This window comes from Gymnoscopelus braueri, assembly GCF_963280865.1.
Source record: "Gymnoscopelus braueri genome assembly, chromosome: 18".
Lineage (NCBI taxonomy): Eukaryota > Metazoa > Chordata > Actinopteri > Myctophiformes > Myctophidae > Gymnoscopelus > Gymnoscopelus braueri.
In genome coordinates, this window is record NC_137618.1 from 20,962,557 (window position 1) to 20,986,166 (window position 23,610).

At 40.6% G+C, this 23,610-nt stretch overlaps 1 protein-coding gene across 1 annotated transcript in view; it reads left to right on the forward strand.

The window, feature by feature from the left end:
* Positions 1 to 8,164: 8,164 nt before the first annotated feature.
* LOC308073270 (protein ABHD13-like) overlaps positions 8,165 to 23,610 on the forward strand; it is a gene marked incomplete at its 5' end in the record, with an annotated part of 149,254 nt that continues 133,808 nt past the window's right edge. The window contains one exon of the mRNA XM_080412148.1: positions 8,165 to 8,321. Within this exon, the coding sequence (XP_080268274.1) occupies positions 8,165 to 8,321 (157 nt within the window). The remainder of the gene's footprint in view (positions 8,322 to 23,610) is intronic.

The window sequence follows — 23,610 nt, forward strand, 5'->3', positions numbered from 1 at the left end:
ATTGGCCCCTAGGGAACCCTGTTCAACTAAGTAGATGGGTTGAAGTGATTAAGGAGACTTCCAACAGACACCTCCCTCGGAGAGTCTCTCAGGCAAAATTGCAATTGAAGTGGAGTTTTAATTTCCTCTCCATGTCGTAGACCACACAAGATGAGGACATGGTCATGATCCCAGTACTGTAGGTCAAACTCTAACGTTATCAGATGAGAGATGAGAAGTCCCACTTAGACTCTCACAAATAATCGATAATGTCGATGCCGGACAAATTAAAGTGGCTGGAGATTCTTTCTCTCTCTCTCTCTCTCTCTCACACACACGCACGCATGCGCGCGCACGCACACACGCACACGCACACACGCACATTAAAATAGTAAATGTTAATTACTTTCATCACCTGTGCTTCCATCCCATGCTAATGACGTAAATGTCTGGGGGCACTTAATCCTTATTGGATAGAGTGAAGGAGGAAGGAAGAGGTGAGGGGTAGTGTTGCTACAGTATAGGTGCAGTTTCCTCTGTGAAGCGCCTGTGAGCTCCTGATAAGTGGTGGAAACATTGTTGAATTCTAACATGCTAATCAAAGGGTGAGACTGTTCCAGGAAATCAGCAGTTAATTTCAAATCTAGCAACATGCACACTCACCCACAGATGAAAACACAGTTGCACACAGACATGCGCAGATAACTCACACAGGGCACTCACACCCATACACACACTGTACTGTAGGTCTGTCAGTCATCTGACGAGGGCAAGCTGCCAATGGGAGCAAGTCTATGTTCCCTCAACCCTATTTTTCCGCAGCCCTATTGTGAACCCTAACCCCGGCCCTACCCCAACCCCAACCCCAACCCCAACCCTACCCCAACCTTAACCCTACCCCAACCCCAACCGCAACGATAAGCCCAACCCCAACCGCAACGATTACCCCAACCCTAACCCTCAGGGAACACACAGTAAGGCTGAGGGAACAGAAGGCTGATCCCACTGCAAATCACTCTTCATTGTAGAAAATATAGATTGTTGCTGTTGGGCAGTGAGGAAGAATTATACTATATTGTTATTATGGTTGTTTATATCTAACCTTTATATTTAACCATCACTTATAGTACTTACTTATAATACATTATGATATGACATGATATTTTGTAGCTTGTAGGAGCCAAGATCTCTTTGCTATAGGCCTTTTAGCTTTTGTTTTGGTACAGCCTAGTCTTGTTATGGTTCAGCTTGTCCTTGTAGCAGCTAGAGTATAACTATGATCCTTGTGCACATGATATCATGTATTTGAAAGTATAACCACCTAGAATATTGTCTCCGACTCCTATCGCCTCATCATTTACTGATTGATGCAGAATTCCATGACAACAAAAACTAGACATTTAACTTTTTGTCATACTACAGTGTCACACAAAAGTAGCAAGTTCAAAACGTGTCGGATTGTGACGTGTTTTGAGCTTGTAGATCTGCAATGATTTGAATCCTGAAAAGTAACAGTTATGGACATAATGAGGTTTCCACCCGATATCAACGTTATATAACGTTTTCAATGAGCCAATAGGCGACACCTCGTCCTCGTCATATTCCAGCATTAAGAAGTGTGGGTCATGATGATGTGCAGGCTATGAGCTGATGGTTTGCTGCCTCCATGGTTACAGTGATGAGAGCTTTGTGCCTTTGGTGCCTTGCTTTATTAAAAATTGATATGTGCCTCCTGCCTGGGGCATGTTAGACCAGGCACACCTCATCAACCCCCAATTAACCTTGCAGCTCTCATTATCCCCCCCCCCCGCGTCTTGTCCTCAGCAATGCAATGACTCTGAGGAAGTAGCATCGAAAACGTCAGTCATTACTTGTTGTACCCAGCACCTTATTAAAAGACACTTTAGCTTCTCTACAATAACTGCTTTTACAGTCACATTGCAGGCAGAGAACTCAAATAATACAATCTAAGACTACCCCCCCCCCCCCGCCCCCACTCAGCTCGACTGTTACTGTTTAGTTTTACATTCTCCCTATTCAATCTTTTTGTTTCATGCCATAGATTGCAAAACTGCAAGTGCCGTCAAAATTGTAGATGATTTCATGAGCCTGTGCAGTACACTACTGTAAGGGGTGAAAAGCACACGTAGAGGACTGGCCGTATTCTGGTCCCTTTATTTCATGCAATGCAGTGCCGGTTTTAGCCTGCTGCACTAGGGTGGGAAGGAATGGGCAACTAAATCAACTCATTATCTATCTATCTATCTATCTATCTATCTATCTATCTATCTATCTATCTATCTATCTATCTATCTATCTATCTATCTATCTATCTATCTATCTATCTATCTATCTATCTATCTATCTATCTATCTATCTATCTATCCATCCAGTATCATATCAGCTTATATATCTATCTATCTTAGGGTCAAGTGTGACCTAGTTATTAACAACAGCTTGAACAAAATATAGAGCCAGCCCAGAGAGGGTTGCTTGTAAAAAATCTATGGCTTTGATGCAATCAGAAGCATAATTGCCTTGATGCATGTAACATTAAAGAGCGTCAACGATACACACACCTGCCCTCTGCTGTGCCCTAAACTGAAAGTGACTGGAGTCTTTCTAAGTTCTCTCCAAAAGCCCTTGAATATGATGGAATATGATTAAGGATTACTGTGATGTGCTTTGGCTGATTTGTGTTCCCAATTCACTTCTGTTTGCTGGGGGAGTTCCTTGTTGACAGTAATGTTAAATGTAATTTGTTTCATAGTCTTTGTGAATAAACAAGGCATTGGGTCTGTGATAAAGCGTTTGGCTTGGGATGATAGGCCTGACCTTGGGTAGATAAGCTTGCATAATGACAAAGTTATAATCAAATACTTTTAGTGGAGGTAATAAGTTCTTACACAGAGATGTGTGAAAACACACTGTGTCTGCTTATTTTCTCTTCTTTATATTGAACTTTGTTTTTATCGTATGGATTTCTCCTCCATGTGATTGTCTCTAGATGGAAGGGGAGATACAGTGATCCCCGCTTCTATTCGTTCCAGGGGGATATGGGCAGTCATGTGTTGGCCAGGTGGTCAACATACTGTAGAAGGACACATGCCTTGGAGACTAAACAAAATCTCACAGCCTCTGCCTCTGACTGAAACAACAACAGCCTGGACATACAGAGCCTCGCACCAGCTCTTTCTGGAAGGCAATGCACAGCTCAAAACAACACAGAGATTAGTATCACAGATGGGCATGGATGCAACACAGGGGCAGAATAGTGCGCAGTATATGCCGTGCTTATTTTCCATGGGTAGGGTTACAGGTAGCTGTCTGCCCACATAAGCTTTACTGGCTCTGATTGTTTGGAATCTCCTGTTGATGCACCGATCTGCCAGGGCTTAAATGGTGCCTCACAACCCACTGACTGATGGAAAAACAGAAATGAAGGGAGGACGCAGCAACCCCTGTTCCCTCCACAAGTGTACCCACATCATCACATCTTACTGTGTATATGCGCACTGAGATTGAAAAGTTGAGATAGTGAAAGCAAGGCAGAGACAGAAACAGTTAAATATCCCAATTCTCAGAATCTGGACAGATACACATTCATCCCTGGTACTGTAAGGTCAAGCCGACCAGAGAAATGTGAATTTTAATGGAGCAACAGGGTTGCTTTTCAGGGGCTCATAGGATGGCAAGGACTGTCAGTTGGTTGATTTGTCCAACGCTTACACATCTCAATAACTATTGGCTAATGACTAACATAGACTTTGAACACAAGATATTTCCTAATCTAATAAACCAATTGCAGGATGAACTGTACTGACTTTGGGGGTACATTAGCATTACTGTAGTGCCATTTGTTCTCTATTTTAAAGGCACCACATATTTAATGATGCCACTTTATTTCATTTCACTCTAAAGCTTTTGATGTTTTCTTTTATTTGTGCTAATCCATCAGTGACTATTCTTTTAAATTATTTAACCCCACTTGTGAGAGTACAGGGCTGTAAGGATGTGTCCGTTGGTTTTAAAGAACAGCATAAAGCCCAGTACACCTGAACAGGCGAAGTTTGTTCGGTGTGGCTGGCAGACTATATGATGTAATTCAGAGCTTTGTGTGGGCAGTTGACCTTTTAAGTCATTATAAAATGTTAATGTGTTATGATTGTTTTATGGGTATATGAGTGCTTATAACTGTAATTATTCAGTACCTTGTCATTTAAATGCTTTATAATGTGTGTGTATGATTGTTGTTATAAAGAATTATGAGTATTTATGCGTGTTTATGAATAATTATACAGTGTTATAAGCAGATTATAATAATGTGGGTTGACAATTCATTATATTGGTGTCATAGGAAGTGCTACCAAAGTGATATTATGGTATGTACTAGTATTTTAGACATTTTAAAGAACACAGCAATATACTCATGTAGATCTGCATGGCAGTGGTGATAGTTTAAACAATATAGTACAGATGTTGGCTGATGAGGAAAAATGCTGAGTTTCTTAACCCCACTGAGCAGCTTATTTTCTGGTCTGCTCCATCAGCTTTTTGTTAGCCAAAGAGACGTGCTGATTCTTGGTAGCAGGGTTGTTGTATTGACCCATCTTAGAGCCAGTGATGCCATACTGAAAGACAGCTTAGAAACCCCCTGGTATTTGTAGCCAGTTCCAAGGCTGTCTGCACTGCATGCTGATGTACTGTAAACGCTCTGTGAATCCCTGAAGCCTGCGCTCTCCTCCTTACTGCTTGGCTTTTTAAAAACCACCAAAATCCTCTTTTACAATCACATCTGCCCCAACTCCCATCCAGCAGAACTTGGCTAGAGGCCATGCCTCTGGCAGCTTGAATTTGACTGGACTATTACCCCCTGACACTGCTGGCCCTTTTCCCAGCTGTCCCAGTCACCTTTGACTGTAATGTAAATTGATCATTTATGTTGTATACAGTACATCTACTGTAGTAGGCATGTAGATTTATTTCTGAAAAGCAGAAGTTGTTAAATAATTTAGTATGAATGCAGCATGTGATTTATAAAAAACATTCAAAATGTGTTTGAATGAATCACTTACAGACAACTGAAGCATCTCCTTCTAAACAATGTTAAGTATTCCCTCTTCATCACCCACAATACAATTCATGAATCAGCAGTTCACACTGCTGATTCTATTTCCCCTGGAGAAGGCAGTATAGAGCTGTGATTGAGAAAGCCAGCATGACAGAATTTTCACTCTGCTACCGTCTTTGTGTAAAGGTCCCAGGCTGGCAGGTCAGTCCTGGTACTGTGCTGTTTTAACCACCCTCTTTAGAGGCATACCAAGCAGTGAACCATTGTCTCGCTACCTTAACAATGGTGCCTGCATGATGTGACCAGAATTTGGCCCATGATGATGTGAACCCAGAGTAACCTGAAGCTGCTCACTTTCCATTGCACATTACCCTGTGAATGTGAATGGGGGCATGTGCTCCCTGCAGCTCCCTGATTGATTGATTGATTGAATATTTTATTAGACAGAAATGTAAAACAGCACGAGTACAGTCAAACACTTTGTCTAAAAGGATAACACTCAAAAAGTCCTTGCGGTCTTGTTTCCATTGGGGTCCTAGGACCCTGATGTAGATGGCACCTGTAGATGGTGCATGCCATGCACGCGGTAGGGCGGGCCCCGTAGTGAGCCATAATCTGGGTCAATAATCTTTATCCAAAGAGTTGAAATTGTATGCAAATTGAAAGGGGAAAAGTAGCCTGTTCAAAGGCCAGACCCATGAGCGATATACAGTATAGGCCAAGTGGAGGCAATTGGACAGCTAGTGTGCTGTGGGATCATAAACGCACAAACACACACGCCTGGCCAGGGCTCTCCAATTCTAGTTGTGAGATGAGATTAGCCTGAGCTCCACCACAACCAGATGTTACTGAATAGAGATCACTATCATCAAACCCCTACAGAGGCCAACACAGAACAGGTTCAGGGAGAAGTGAACAAATGTCAGCCTGATCGTAGCTCTTCACAGACTGCTGGAGGGTATACAGGCCAATGATCTGACAGCTGTGATAATGTTTATAGGCTTTAAAAAAGTGTGTCAGTGTCAGTCAGTGTGCACAGACAAAAGCTGTTTTCAATACTTCATGCTTGTGGAGTGCTACAAATGAACCCATGAAGGAGACACGGACCTGTCACCCCTTTCCTCTTCATCATTTTGGACTTTGTCCTGAGATGAGCCATCAACAGCAAAGGGGAAGAGCTGGGCCTTCACCTCAACACCCCGCAGGAGTCAACAGTCATGCTGACAGATGACATGTGCCTTTTCCCAGACACTGGTGCTGCTCAAACCCAAGAAAGAGCTCCATATTGTAGAACATTGTAATCAGTGTGAAGGCATTCAGGCTGTCAGCCACCAAGCCTGTTGCCCCTGTAGCGTTGCATTTTTTAAAAAGGTCTTATGTCTTACTTCTTAAAGGTCTTACTGTGATCGATTACATCCGGGCTTGACTTGACATTAAATCATTTTTATTGTGTCTTTAATGTGAAATTCCTTCCCCTTTGCTTGCAATTTTATTTATTTGTTTATTTGTTAATTTGGAACGGATCCCCAATAGCTGCCGCCTGAACTGCAGCTATCGATCATACTGTCCTGGGGTCCAAGACATATATATATATATATATATATATATATATATATATATATATATATATATATATATATATATATATGCAATAAAAGAGAAGTAGTAAAGTACACCAACCATAAAACTATCATTTAATCTAAGATGTTATTACAATGTACGGAGCAGAGGTGGAAGAAAAAGTACTCATTATGCAGAATGGCCCATTTCACAAGTTTTCAAATGTATAAAATGTATGAAAATCCTTTGAAAATAGCATTTCTACAAGCTCACAGCACGTCGCACTGTGTCACGTTGTGAGCTTTTATTTTCAAATAGTCAAAGTATATCCAGGGCTGAAGTGGTTAATGTATATGTTTTGTACTAATAATCAAAATCTACAAAGTAACTAGTTGCTAAAATGTTCAAGTAATTATAGTGGAGTAAAAAGTACAATTATTTGCCTCTGAGATGTAGTGGAGCAGAAGAATAGAGTATTGAAAATTGGAAGTACTCCAGCAAAGTAAAAAATACCAAAAAGAAGTACAGTGCTTGAATACATTTAGTTTACTACTTAGTTACTTTCCACTACTGATGCTGCCACTGCTTCACGTGGCTGTGGTGATGTACCAGATGTACACTCTGTTGTCATGGGTACCTGCTGGGATGACCTGGGCTGTTGAAGGAACCTCTGGGACTGGACAGCTCCCCACCGCAACTTGTCAGTGACCACATCGACTGAACTGGTCAGCATTTGTTCCCGAGATGGAATCCCACTCAGGACACTTGAGTGGGATGTGTCACATGCAGTCGTGGTACTCTCACTTTTATTGTCACATCACTATACAATAGTGGGTGAAAACAGTTTTTGTGCCAAGATCATACTCGGTTACAGTACATGTACTGTAAATTGTTATTTTTTTTTATGCAACAAACTTTTTACTTCTGTTCAAGTATATTTGTGAAGAAAAACATTCCTTTTACTCCTATACATCTAGTACAATTATTTTCTTTTTAAGATTTGGCTACATTCTGCTTGTCCTTACTGTTTATCATTTTTATTGCACATTGTTTTATTCTCTCTTGCTTCATCACTACTTTAACAATACTTTTACTTGAGTACATATTTTGGCTGGTTACAAATGGATAAATGGTTATCACTTATAAAATTTTACTGTGAAGCCTCTCTCTTGTCTGTGGCTTTTGTCATCATCTGTGACTTGAAGATTATCTCTATATTAAAATTGCCTAGATAGTGGGTCTAAGGTGGATGTCACAAATGTAAAATCTGGACTTGCGAGGCACACCATTGTTCCCATCAGCACCAAACTTGGCACAAACACTGTTCAGGGGACTGCCGCATGAGACTTGTCAGTGTGCAGCACAGCACACTTTGGACTTACCCGTAAACTAGGTCAATCACTGGCCTTTCACGCTTAAAAAACAGCTCTGTTCAGTAATACCACGAGGACTCTCACCAGCAAGTATAAAGGTTTGAAACAGGACCAGTATTGACATTCTAAGGGCCAGACAGAACAACATTAATAGAGAATGAGAGCCTTTCTAATTATACCGATGTTTCTGTTTTACGGCTGTGAAATGAGTGAGGTGATCACAGAAGAGAACTGTCAGCTTGATATGTGCGAATTTCTGATTAAGATTGGAGCCATGGAAGCCAGGCTGAAGGCTACAGAGCAGCAGGTGGCCATTCTACAGACGGGGGGGAATGAAGGTAAAGTCAACATGTGTACTGTTGATGTTACTACCGCTGCTATGGTATAAAAATGCAGGGAAATGGTTGTTTTTTCTGATACATACAGTATAGATAGTGTCTGTCTTGTTATGTTGACGTATACTTCTGTGACTACTGCTGCTTTAGTATACAAACATTGCAGTAGGTGCTGTTACTAATTGTGCTATAGGCCTACAAGTGTTTCTGCTATATGTTTTCTGCATACAATGGCGTTGCCTTATTGTAATGCCTTATGCCTTGTTAAACACTTATATATATTTTCTCTTGCCATTATTAGGCTATATGTTGATGTGGATACTATTAGTAGCCCAATATATATATATTTTGTATTTTCTATCTTACCTTAGTTTTTATTACTGTTATTGTATGTTGCTGTGGCACAGTACATTAGAGCAGTGGTAAAAAATAAAAAGACCATTACTGCGTCAAAAGTAATCAACAAACTATACATTGAAAAAATGGACAAACATTGGCCAAATTGTCAAATACTACCTAAGAAAGAGGCAAAAATTTAGGAACCGAGTCAAACTAAATGTAAATGCTCATTCTACAATTCCAAGTGCTTGTCAGGTTGGGGGGTCCCCAGTTCAAATTGGATTATTTTGGGGGGTTGCGGTTTGAACAGTTTAAGAACCACTGCGTTAGAGGACCACACATACAGTACTTGCATTTTGCCTCCTGTTCCTGTATGTGTAGTGACAGATAAAACCTTCTATTCTTGATTCTTGTTTCTAACATGTTTGTGAACATGGAAGCTGTTATGGCGGTTACATTTTGTATCTGGTTGCACTTAAAGGAGAATTCCGGACAAATTAAGTGTTATCTTTGATGTCTCGTTACTCACCTAACGACTTGAAAAGTGTCGTCATTTTTTAAACCCCCTCCGTTGTCATAATGGGAGCGCGTGGGTAAGGGAAATTCGTCTATTATAACCGACGCAAAGTTGTTTTTTTCTCTACTAGTATTCATAGTAGAGTCCCATGATAGTCAAACATGCGTTGAAACTATCTGCGAGGCTGCCGTCAATGGCGAACGATTTAATACTGGATGCTTGTTTCTTCCAGAACCTGGCAACTCGTGTTGCCAAATTCTGGAAACAAGCAACCAGTGTTTCAGAATTTCCCTTACCCACGCGCTCCCATTATGACAACGGAGGGGGTTTAAAAAATGACGACAGGGGAATATATGGAAAAAAAGAACGCCACTTTTCAAGTCGTTAGGTGAGTAACGAGACATCAAAGATAACACTTAATTTGTCCGGAATTCTCCTTTAAGTTAGGAACATAAAAAGTTACTGAAAATTAATTGAAACTCATTGCATCATAGGTCAAATTCACACTGTTTGTTTAGAAATGGTCAAATATACTGTATGTCACAAAGTATAATTTGTTTGCATTTCTAAATAGAAATCATTAAACGCAACTCAGTAATTGTCTCCGCCAGGCCGAAAGGCATGGCGAGAGTTACCCCCTGTCCGTCAGTCCGTGTGTGTGTGTGCGTGTGTCCGTCCGTCCGTCATTCTGTCATTTTGTGTACAGCTAATCTCTGGCACCGTTGGCTTGATCGCAGCGAAACTGTGCACACACTCCCTGGATGCGAGAGCGGAACTTCTGGCCCAATTTTTTCAAATGGGCCTGTTATAGCGCCACCAGGAGGCTGCTTTTTGCTAAACAAATTTTTTGACAGTACTCCTACAGATGTTATCCAAACTTCACGCAAATCAGTACACAGTATCTCTATAGTCATGTGATCAACACAGATTTGTCCAATTTTCCATATTCCATCCTGATTGGCTAAGTTTGGCTTCCAAAGTTTACAGGATTGCTCCGTTTTCAACAAAATGCCTCAAATCATGAACGCAGCTTGCGATTTCCGTGAGATTTCACACGCACATTTCCACTAGGCTGAGGAAGAAATACCACTTGAAATTTTTCAAATCAGCCTCATGGTGGCGCTATAAAAGGCCGATTTGCGTTTTTAACTAGAACTGCACCGATCTGCGTGAAACTTTGCACGCACACTCCCTAGAGGCCAAGGAAAAACAACTGCCTTGCATTTTTCACATTTGCCTTTCATAGCGCCACCAGGAGGCCGACTTATGTAAAACACATTTTTTGATATTAAGCCTTCAGAATGTATCCAAATTTCACGCAAATCAGTACACATGATCTCTATAGTCATGTGATCAAGATGGATCATTTACATTTTTCATATTCCATCCTGATTGGCTAACATTGACATCTAAAGTTTGCAGGAGTGGCCCGTTTTTAACAAAATGCCACAAATCCTGAATGCAGCGTCCGATTGCGATGACACTTTGCACGCACATTCGCACTACGTTGAAGAACAAATGCCACCCTTTTACCATTGCCCTATTATAGCGCCACCAGGAGGCCGATTTTGCAACACTTTTCTTTTTTATATTACTCCTACAAATTCAAACATCATGCAAATCGGTACCCATTATCTCTATAGTCAAGTGATAAAGATGGTTCCGTCCGATTTTTCATATTCCATCCTGATTGGCGAATTCCGAACATTGCTGGCCCACAATAACTAACCTGATCTGGCGGAGACCTGTGCTCCGAGGGGCACTTTTTCTAGTTACAATCACATTTCACTTCCACAGCGTCAGTGGTGCTAAATTTACCTTGCTGTTTGGTTTAAGTGAGGATTTATAGGACATAGACCTGTTGACAGACACACACACACACACACAGGGGTGCCGATCCTGCGGGTTCCTCCTAGCCCGGGCACCTAGGAGAAATGCCGAGCACCCACCTCATGCGGCCGTCGCATGGGGCCAGATTTACATTACAGTAGCTCGCCCATTGGCTCGGACAACCTGTCCATTCATTGTTGGGGCGCGCGCCCATAGGCATCCATTCATTGGTGGGGCGCGCTCCCATAGGCATGCAAATGCATGCGGCTTTGTCTTCATGGGTTGATTCGGGTTTAGCACCCATGAGCGCACACATAATTCGGAGCCTATATGCAGACACACACACACACACACACACACACACACACACACACACACACACACACACACACACCACACACACACACACACACACACACACACACACACACACACACGCACACGCACACGCACACACACACACACACACACACACACACACACACACACACAAACCTTTGTGTATTTAAGGGTGGTGTCAGTGTGGAAGGGTCCAGGGTTCCCTGCAGAGTTCAGTCCAGCTGAGAACGTCACTTTAGTCTTGGCTAGGAGATTGCTTCAATCAATATTGAAATAATTCAAATCAATAGAACATTTGGGGTTGGGGGCGTGTGTGTGTGTGTGTGTGTGTGTGTGTGTGTGTGTGTGTGTGTGTGTGTGTGTGTGTGTGTGTGTGTGTGTGTGTGTGTGTGTGTGTGTGTGTGTGTGTGTGTGTGTGTGTGTGAAAAAACATGCAAACTACACACAGAAAGTCTTCTCTTTCTGAACCCAGGACATTCTTGCTGTGAGGGTGCTATAGCCAAAAAGTTTTGTAAATAAATGTTTTATCTCCCATTTTTGAAATATTGTTTCCATACAGATCAGAAACTGACGGAAGAGCGACAGCAGACCAGGTTACAGACCAAATTTGACGATTTACACCACCTATAACAACCGGACTGAAGACCGAGGCCAGTTACAGACCAGATATAACAACATAGCTGAAGAGCGTGACCAGTTGAGGACCAGTTTTGACCAGTTACAGAAAAGATGTAACCGTGTAACTGAAGAGCGAGATAACCTGAAGAGGAGGCTGTGTGGTCAGTGAAATATTACTGGTTTTCTTCTTTGTTATGTCATGCAGTCATTCATTTGAGCAAATGATAAATGAAAACAGTTGCTTACATTATTTTTGTTGTTGTAGAATCAGACGGCTTTAAACTGGATGGCGATCAGTGTTATTACATCTCTATTGAGAAGAAAACCTGGGAGGAGAGCAGACAATACTGTAGAGACAGACAATCAAATCTGATGGTCATAAACAGCAAAGAAAAACAGGTGTGTGTGTGTGTGTGTGTGTGTGTGTGTGTGTGTGTGTGTGTGTGTGTGTGTGTGTGTGTGTGTGTGTGTGTGAGAGAGAGAGAGAGAGAGAGAGAGAGAGAGAGAGAGAGAGAGAGAGAGAGAGAGAGAGAGAGAGAGAGAGAGAGAGAGAGAGAGAGAGAGAGAGAGAGAGAGAGAGAGAGAGATGTAACCTATAAGCTAACAAGAACCATTTCTGTCCAGGACTTTGTTGAGCGTATCAACCGGAGGGTGTGGCTGGGTTTGAGTGACAGAGAGGAAGAAGGATCATTTAAGTGGGTGGATGGAACACCATTGACCACCCCGACGTAAGACTGCATCTTAATTTTACCTTCATTCTTCTCTTGTTCATTTCATCGAACATTATAATTGCATTTCACAAATCGTTGCTGGTGGAAAGAATTCTCCTATCTCCATTTTCAAACTTTTTGTGTTTTTTTTGTAATTCAATGCCCTACTTGATCATACTACAGCGTCACACAAAAGCATCAAAAGTAGCAGATCTACAAGCTCGTAACGCGGCGCGAAGCAACACGTTTTGAGCTTGTAGATCTGCTACTTTTGAGAGACGATAAATAATATGTACCTGTTTCTATTTTACCGTGCAGTTAATTTCCATCATCATTATCATTTGAGGTCATGAATAAAAACTAAAATATTTATAGTGAAAACCATCCATGTAAAGGTATATATAGACCAGATCAGAAGTGACTGTTTGTAAACAAACAACTGTCCAGTTAGAATTTCTATGGACGTTTTCACAATATAAAAGTGTCCAGAACATATAGTATATAGTAGTTTCTAGTAGTAGTTTCTAGTTCTGTCTATTTTAAGGAGTTAAATGTTGTTACTTCTCCAGGTACTGGGCCCCTGGTGAGCCTGATAACTTTGGAGATGGAGACTGTGTTACTTTTCTTAATGCGGCTCGCAGAGAGGATGGCAGAGGATGGCACGACGCATCATGCTTTCATCCAACTAACCCTTGGATCTGTGAAAGAGTTATCTAGTGCATGGGTCTTCAACAGGGGGTCCCGGACCCCTAGGGGGTCCTCAGAGTTATTACAGGGGGTTGCTAAATCTAAAAGTGTGATAGGAACTTTTTTTTTAAATGTATTAACCACTTGAACCCTATCATCCCTATTCTGGGGGGACCATAGAAATCATTGCTATATAGAGTTTGTAGTGTTTGTTCAGTAACAGGGGTCTCCAAATCTCTCCATCTAATTAGTAACATTTAATTTTCTGGTCAGGATACCAATTTAATCCAATCAGGGGAGCGAACTCATATACGATAAACAATTGAAATTTGAAGTGATGAGAAATGTAAATGAGCAGACAAAATTTGAACTGAAACACGTGCTGATAAACGATCTTTTTGGGGTTCTCTCTCCTGATGGGATAAATTGGTAACACCTGAAAATATATTTTCTGTTTATCAAAGAGCAGGAGAACAAACACTCTATAGCAATGATTACTATCATAATAAAGAGCTTGAACTTTTTTCCGATTACTTTTTGTTTAACCAAAAATATCACTACCTTTAAACTACAGTACCAGCCATCTGTTCCATTTAATTAGTAAGTGTTGTTTCATGTAGATTAATAAAGTATGTTTCTTATTCTTAAAACAGTACGGGAGTTTTTACGCATCCACAGTATTTCTCATCATTTCTCACCATCTTACTATTGTTAAGCATTTTATTTTCCATTTTAATTTCTTGATTATGTGCTCATAATTCTTTTCAGTTGAAAAAAAAAAGCAAAACACGTGTTTTTCTCATTTGCTTCTTTTTATGTTTCCTGGTGTTCTTATCTCTTGAATAAAAAGCATGTTGAGCTATTACAACGTGTTAGATGTTGGCTACAGCATTGATCAATCTTGATCAAACACTGGCCTTTCGCAAAAAAACTAAAACTAAAAAACAGTTCAGCTGTCACATGGTTGCTGGGTCTGCGACTGCGTCATACGGTAAAAACTAAAAGTTAGAATATGGAGATAAACGGTTTCTACCCGACAGTGACAATATCTTTGTTTCAGTCTTACTGCGGTGCTTCTATGACAACTGAATTTCCCTGAGGATCAGTAAAGGTCTGTCTATGTGTCCAGGAACTGGAGTGGCACAGAACAAGTCTGTCTCCATATGGTGGGATGTTGACAGTTCATCCTCGGATAGGAGTCTGTCCCCCTCAGATTCAATCTGGAAACTAAACAATAAAGAGGTCATTTATACATAATGTAAGCAGTTGTGGAACAAGTACTCAGATATTTTGCTTAACCAATATGCATCTACAAATGTCTATTAAATCAGGTTTCTGAAAAACGTATGTTGCTATATCAGTGGTGCTCAAACTTTTTGGGAGGACAACCAAAATTATTACATACATTTTATTATAAAATGTATTTGGCCGCCGACCCCCATATCAAAATATTTTGTTCCTGGGACCCCCCAAAAGCAAAGATTTGAGTTACAAATGTTTGCTTTAAAAAAAGATATATTAAAAGATTTGCACACATTTTCAGAAAAAAAAAAAAAAAAAAAGATCTACAAGCTCATAGTGTGGCACTCTGTGCCGCTTTATGAGCTTGTATATCTGCTATTTTCGAATAGCCAAAGTATACAATAATGGCTATAGCTAAAATCTAAAATGACACAGATGCATTCCCAGTCTTAATGGGTTAAGTAAAAGTAACAGTAGCAGTAGCACAAAAATCTGAATGATACATGAGTAAAGAATACTTGAGTAAAAGTTATACTTAAAGTACCAAAGATAAAGTACAAAAGCAGATCTACATGCTCACAACGTACATGTTGTGTATGACATAGACTAAGTATAAAATATGTTTAATTGGTTAATCTATGTTTTGTAATAATGAACAAAATCTACATAACTTTTAACTAAACTTTTCCAATAATTGTATTGGAGTAAAAAGTACAAGATTTGCCTCTGAGATGTAGTGGAGTAGAAGACATTTTTAACACTCAAGTAAAGTAAAAGTATCTCAAAATTGTACTTAAGTACAGTACTTGAGTAAATATACTTAGTTACTTTCCTCCACTGGTCCGGAGTATATACAGTATGAGTCTCAGTTTCCTTTTAAAACCAGCCTTTCCTTTGATGCCACAAACATCACATGGAAGACTATTCCATAATGCAGTTCACTTATAGAATACAGCCCTCTTCATAGGAGAATAATAATAATTAATTTTTCTTTTTTCTCAGGTCAGAGGTTTTTCTAGTGGTTCTAGTGGTCTATCTAGCTTTCAAGACAAGACTGTTCATCATCCTGTCACAGATCCTAGCAACCCACTCTTGGTTTCCTGAGTTAAATTGATCCATTTTACTTAAGGGTTCATTTAATTGTGGAGCCACACATTTTACAGAATAACTCAAAATCATTGTCTGATCTGATCTGAGTTAAATGAGTTAGAATCTTCAAGCTCATTTATCATCTCCTTGGGTCAAAGCAGGAATTGGCTTGTACATATGAAAATAATGCACAGGTAGCAAGTCAGGTTTAGTCAGGGAAGGGAGACTCAACATTGTTGTTAAATCAGCATGTTACAAGACAAAACCTCGACCAGGATTACTTAGACAATTGGCAATGGGTGAAAAAAATGGGGTTGCAAAATTGTGGGATAACAATTTAGAAAAAAAAGAAAAAGAAAAGGGGGGACAGGGAGAAGCATAATACTTATCGAGCCCTACCCTTGGCTTTAGTTTGCATAAATAAATTAAATTGTCACAGTGTTTACAGCACACTTCAAGTCCAAATTTAAATAAATGAACAACTAAATCGAGTTAAAATTATACTAGTTTTGAAACAAAAATGGCATAATGGATTATGGACATAATAATGTTGGGTGATTTTTGTAGACCTCTGTACTGTGACTATTATTGTTAGTGGCGTCTAGGTTTCAAATGAAAACAGAGTTTTCTCACCTGCTCCAGGAAAATGCCATTCATTCTGGGACTGGGTCTTGCCAGACTTTAGTGTAGACATTCAGACCTGCTCTGAATGTGATGATTACGACGAGCTAGGTAGTGACTTCCTGCTATGACTGTGGCTGTACTCCTGGCTCTCACATCAAGAAATCAGCACCGGAGAAATCAGGCCAACTTTAACAGGCAATCCCGAAACCATTCATTTGTGACCATTGTTGTGGGGCCGCAGCAATTCCTCCAACACTCATTTGATTCCTTTCGGTTTTTAGTTGTCTTCCTTTTTCTCTAAAATGGGCCACATTTCTTCAACAGAGAGAGACTGCAGTGAAACCGTACAATGTTTGTGCAGGTGTTTATTTCTGTTTTTCATGGACATTTGCCCTCTCTTTATTGTGTGACGTTATTGTTATTGCTCATTCTATGCGCAAGGCTATAAATCGACCCGTCGTCACAGCAGAGCACCATTTGCCATATGCTGTACACGCCCAAGCACAAAGACAGCACTAGAGTGCTCCGAGGAGTGCACTAAAGTGCACTCCTCGGAGTGTGGATCTCCGCCTTGTCGGGTTGGCTACCCAGAGCTCGCAAACTGTACTTTTGTGACTAAGTAAAGACTGATGTGCGATTCATGAAAGGCAGTGTAGAACCTTGATATGTGCAGATCACAGGTGTATCAGATGATGAATCCCACCTGTTCGGCATTCATGTGCACGGCGCGTCCCATTTGCATTGTTCCACACCCCATTTAACACCATAAAAAGCAACCGGAATATCCAACCAATATGAAACGAACTTCACTGTGGTGAGTACTCTGTCCTACAAGTTCAACATTACATTACATTACAGTCATTTAGCAGACGCTTTTATCCAAAGCGACTTACAGTAAGTGCATTCAACATATAGGCAGGAAAACTACTAATCACCAGAAGTCTTAAGTGCATTCTCTTCTAAAACAAGCAACTAAGAGTACACCTAGCGCTGAGGTAAAAGTGCAATACATCAGCTAGCTACTTTCTTAAACGGATGAGACAAATAGGAAAATCAAATGAGCAAGAGCTAAGTGTATCAAATAAACAAGATCCAATAAAACACGAGCTCGTACAAATAATTGACAACAAGTAGGCAAGGCTAAGAGGAAGGGCAGGGTAGTGTTTCCTGAAGAGGTGGGTTTTCAGCCTGCGGTGAAAGATGGGCAGTGACTCTGCTGTCCTGACATCAGTGGGGAGTTCATTCCACCCCTGTGGGGCCAGAACAGAAAAAAGCTGTGACGTGTAGATCGGCTGCCAGAAGGACCACTGAGCGATGGGGTAAGAAGGAGCTGTTCCGTTTACTATAGGCTAGCACCAGGGTTTTAAACTGGAGGCGAGCCACTACGGGGAGCCAGTGCAGAGAACGGAGAAGGGTAGTTGTGTGGGAGAACTTGGGGCGGTTGAACACCAGACGAGCCGCAGCTTTCTGAACAAGCTCCAGAGGTCTGATGGCAGACGCCGGGACGCCAGCAAGGAGGGAGTTGCAGTAGTCCAGGATGATGATGATGATGATGATGAGCCTGGATGAGCACCTCCGCTGCCTTCTCAGTGAGGAAGGGGCGAATCCTCCTGATGTTGTAGAGGAGGAATCTGCAGGGCCTTACTGATGCGATGTTTGCCGAGAACGACAGTCGGTCTTCGAGGGTCACACCCAGATTCCTCGCAGTCTGAGTTGACGTCACCAGAGCATTATCGATGGTGATGGCCAGGTCTCGGTGCGGACAGCCCTTCCCCGGGAGGAACATCAGCTCGGTCTTGTCCAGGTTGAGCTTCAACGGCATCGCTCGTCAAAAACAACAGATCCGCAAGCTTACAAACGCTTCACATTGCAACACCTTACTCAATCTTTGCTGAGGTAAAAATAAATAAATAAATGATGCCGGAATCAACTGCTTAGAGATTTATTGATTACTGAAGAGAAATCCGTCCTTTGGATTAACATATCCTATCCGCTGTCCTACATGGAGTACTGGACACAGATAGATTCTCAACACCTTGAGGCACATCATCATTATGCTACATGCTTCAACTGAAATATAAATAAAAATCTGTTTGAATTTGCCTCACGTCTATAAGCCCCGAATGCATCCTACTTCAAAACAGACATATTTTTCTTTTCTTTTTATGTTTTGACAAATGTTGGGCACATAAACATTTTGTTTGATTTGTGTGAAAAACATGGCTTTCTAATAACACCTTATCCCACATACGAGTGCCCAACAGCAGACGTGAGTTTGTGTACCTAACAAACAATGATGAATCACACTATGGTCATGGAAACACAGACCCTCTCACAGAGCCACGCTTCCATGTTCCAGTGTACGCTACCCATACATTTTCAACATTCCAATGCAAGTTACTGTGTTTGGTCACATTTGTAGTTAATTGTTATGTGAGAAGATCTGCTGGATCCACATGCTCTGCTTATTTAGTTGGCATATCCCAAGCATAAGCAGAGCATGCATATCACAGCCCTATAGATTGAGTATAGGTTGGTGGAGGGATTGTCATGTTTGTCCAAACTCTGGTCAGATTTCCAGAGTGTTCAGACAGAGTCTCTGCATTGACCCGTAGGCAGCAGACAGGCGAACCACTCTCCCACACAGTTTACGTTCCCCTTAGACATACCAACAAACAGTTGGTATGTTTAAGGGGACAACAAAAGTTTACAAATGTAAAGAAAAACTAGATTGCAGTCAAGTTTACAAATGTAGAGCAAGCATTTGTGTGTGTGTGTGTGTGTGTGTGTGTGTGTGTGTGTGTGTGTGTGTGTGTGTGTGTGTGTGTGTGCGTGCGTGTGCGTGTGCGTGTGCGTATGCGTATGCGTGTGCGTGCGTGCGTGCACGTGCGTGTGCGTGTTCATGCGTGTGTGGTGGGGGTCCTGGGGGATATGGATAGCCTCTCCATCTTATTGTAAAGGTCAGTATATCAATTCTATTGACTGTCTTTGGAAAAGATGGTGAAAGGACAGTTCATTTTTGGAGAGTCCGACAGTTTTTAAGTTAATTCAGTATTTAGATATTTGACATTCATTTTATCAGACACGCCTCCTTCATATATACTGTACACCCATTGTAACTCCGCACTTTAACCATGTTAGATTCATTGAAAACACCCGTCCTTGGTTCTGTTGACTGATATTGTCCTTCCAATGCGTGAGGGGGCCGTGTTTTTTCAATGTTTTTTTTTCATTTATTTCGTATATTGTTTTGGGGAAAATATGAAATAAAATTAAATTAAAACGTAATTGAAAAAACCACAAATGCTGCTGTTTGCAGACAAACAGCAGTATGTGCTCCCAGTGTCAACCTGATTCATGATCTTCAGTCATTAACACTCTGCACATAATTTCTGATAAATATATGGAGCTGCTTCTGGGATTTTACCAAGTTTCCAAGCTCATTTATGTCTATTCACATTATATACCCATAAGACGGCATTCTCTAAGGTGCAGACTCCTCTCACAGAGCATGTTTTCAGGTAAACCCAATCAACACTCTCTCCTAAAATGAAATGTCAAATTTACATAAGACAGATTGGAGCTAATTAATTAATTTAGCAGTAGACCTTCGGTAGTAGAATGTGTGTGAGATCACTCATCTCTGATTGCCCAGATAATTGCCATCTCAGATGGCAGTGGAAAGAAGAAGCAACAAAATACACAGTTTAATCGCCATGTTCATTTGTCCATTTGTAACCCAGAGAGTGCACAAATATAACCAAATGGACCCTTATTTGTACACTCTCTCCGAGTTTAATGAACCCTCAGGATTTTAGAGTGTACTAGAATTTCCAAGCTCATTTATGTCTGTTTATTACATACCTATAAGTGGGCATTCTCTTAAGTGCAGACTCCTTCCACAGACCATGTTTTCAGGTAAACCCAATCAACGCTCCCTCCTAAAATTAAATGTCAAATTTCCATAAGCTAATGAATTTAAAACACAACTAAAGACCTTTCTGTTTTCCACTGCCTTTGATTGAGTTACTTTTCTCTTTCTTTCTCTTGTGCGCTGTAATCGTATTTGTTATTTTTTTGTTTTATTCATCCTAAAGTCATTTTATAATTGTGTTTTGTGTAAAGCACATTGACTTGCCCTATTGTTTAAATGTGCTATACAAATAAAATTGCCTTGCCTTGCCTTGCCTTGCCTTGCCTAGAATACAGCAGAACAATTATGATGATTTATGGGAAACAAAATAAGGATGCAGACGTCATGATAAAGAAAAAACCTTCTTGTGCTTTAACATCCTTCACTGTATTCTCAATTTTGTCTATTAGATTTCCTTTGCATCCGGATAACATTGCATCAATCCAGTTCTAGCGGCTGAGAGAAAGTAAACAGAGGGGAAAAAATGGCTGGGCCAGGAGTAGCGATCTTTCTCATTCAGCATGATGTTACTGTATTTTAATTGCATGAATGTGGCCAGTTTGAACCACTATACTTCTCCCAGGATTCTATACTTGATCCCCTCCTTTTGTCCCTCTACACCGAATTTCTTCGCTGAAAGTGAGAGCCAATCTAAGCTCACAACACGTCAGGTTGTGATGCGTTGTGGGCTTGTAGATCTGCTATTTTCATCGCATGTTCCCCTCAGAATAGGGATGCTATGGTTCATTTGGTAATATCTTACAGTGCAAATGGGAATCCTTTTAGCAAGTTCACCATTCACTACCTAGAAACAGTAACATGCAATCAAACTTACTAGGATAAAAAAAAATCAAACTTACTAGGAAATGAGCAAAATATCATTCAGCTCTCCACATTACCGTGTATACACAGTGTGTAACAAAGGGAATAGTCACAGTAGTCATCTCTGCTCTATTCTTTATGCAACGTGGAACATGACAGGCTGGGCTCATGCTCATCCACGTGTCTTGTTTTAGTTTAAGGTCAAGGTCAAGGTGAGCTAATCGGGATTAGTTGGGCAAAAGCAAGCATCAGGGTTAATATCCTATTATCACCTGGGTGAACTCAATAATGAAAAACAGAAGAATGTATATATATATATATATATATATATATATATATATATATATATATATATATATATATATATATATAGCTCACAACGCATAGCGAGCCGTTGACAGCTTATTGGCTATTTTCACAACTTATAGGTGACACTATCATATTTATAAATTAATAAAGGAGATGAATTAAGAAGATACAAGGTTTCTGCCCAACCGCAATGTTATAATGCAAAACTAACAAGATTGAGTGTAAAAATTAAATTCCATGTAATTGGTTTTATTTGTCATATTTTTCATATTTCAGGCTTTTGGAAACGTAGATGAGCTTTTCAACTTCATCTCCTATGGACAAAATCAGGTTTTTATGTTTGTTTTGTTTTTCAGAGGAGAAAAGACACAGAATTATTCGGATTGTTGGTGACAGGCCATAATGATGGCAGTGCTAATACTAGTCTGAAGTTGAACATCGGCATTTATACCTTTATTCTGCACTGCCAAAATGATAATGTTATACCAGGGTTTGATTTGTAAAAAAACAAAACAATACTTCATATGACAAATAGCAAAAATAGCCGATCTTCAACCACACAATGAATCATGTATTTTGAGCTTTTACACACACGCACGCACGCACGCACGCACCGCGCGCGCGCACACACACACACACACACACACACACACACACACACACACACACACACACACACACACACACACACACACACACACACACACACACACACACACACACACACACACACACTGTGTTATAAATATGGAAATCTACAGAGTAACCACTGTGAATACTAATTTTTAATTTTAATTTTGATGCCTTAGCTGGCCTAGAGTGAATGCCAGTGAAAATCGTCCATGAGCAAAATGACTGCATAACAAATAGCCATAAGACATTGAAATACACATCTGTTGGAAATCCTTCCTGGGTGCCTGTTTGCATTCTTTGAAACTATTGATTCTGCCAGATGTACTCAAAGCGGGTGCAAAGAATTCACAAGATCCTGCAATTAAAATGAACTAAACTTCAAGGAACACACAATACTCTTTGTGCTTGATAACGCGTGCAGCCGTTTGTAAGCGGAGAGGGAAGGACACAGAGAGAATAATAAAATGTGAGAATAATTGGCTTGGTCTTTCATCAATTCAGTTCTTAACTATTTAAACCATACATTACTTTGACCAGGGTGCCCCATGGATCTGTGCCCCCCTCCCTTTTCCCCTGTCTAGACCTTAATCTCTTTGTTGAATGTAGCAGATCGACTACAAGCTCACAACTCGAGCTTGTAGATCGGCTATGATGCTAGGGCTGTGGTTATCTTCCGTCCTGAAGTTGTCCAGATTAATCATTGGGATGAATTCGATTAAAGTGTGTTGCTCTCACACTTACTCTGTGTTACGCCAGTCTGACATACAAACTGCTGTGAGAGCACAGTAAAACACTTTTGCTTTGGTGACAACACTATGCCAGAGAGTGGATTGCCTGAGGCGACATCCACAACAAACCATACAGGATTTAATACCAGATACATTTTTTATGTGTTTTGCTTAAACAAACATCAAAAGGCTGCAGTGGTAGCAATTTTGCCTGTGGAATTTTGAGAATTTGTTTGTATAATAATCGGGTTATCAATTTGAGGGTTCGGAGCTGCTTGTCATTCATGTTAAATTATGTATGAAAGTGTGCATTAGTTGGGGTGAAATGGTTCATGTGTAGACATTTTTGCTTACCTTAAAGTATTGTGGTCCCAATATTGATTCTTTCATTACATGGTAATGCACAAGATGTGTACAACGTTAGGCATTAGTGTATTACACATCTGTGTTCAAGTGGCTGTAGTGGAGCTGTATTGTGTTTTACTATACAGTATGTCAGATGTCATACTGTGTAGGCCTACCTGTCCCTGCTACTTGCTGTATTGTGTTTTCTCCTGCTGCTTCTGGCAACTGTTGTGAAAATAATAAATCCCACAGCACATACGGAGAACGATTGCCTACTTTGGCACATCATGTCGACGTCACACATTATGAGGAATTTTGCAGCGGAGCAATCACTTTTAATCTCTTCTGAAAAGTGGCCTGTCAAGTTCAAGATTCAAAATCATCAGTTTCAGAGAAGCCACCAAGGCAACATTAATATGTCTCTGAGTGACGTACACTCAGACGGAGACATGGCCCTGCCCCAAAGACAAATTATTTTATAGATCATGTCTGTTCAATTATCCAAGCCATAGGGCTAGAGAAAAGTGAATTATTATTGTTCATAGTA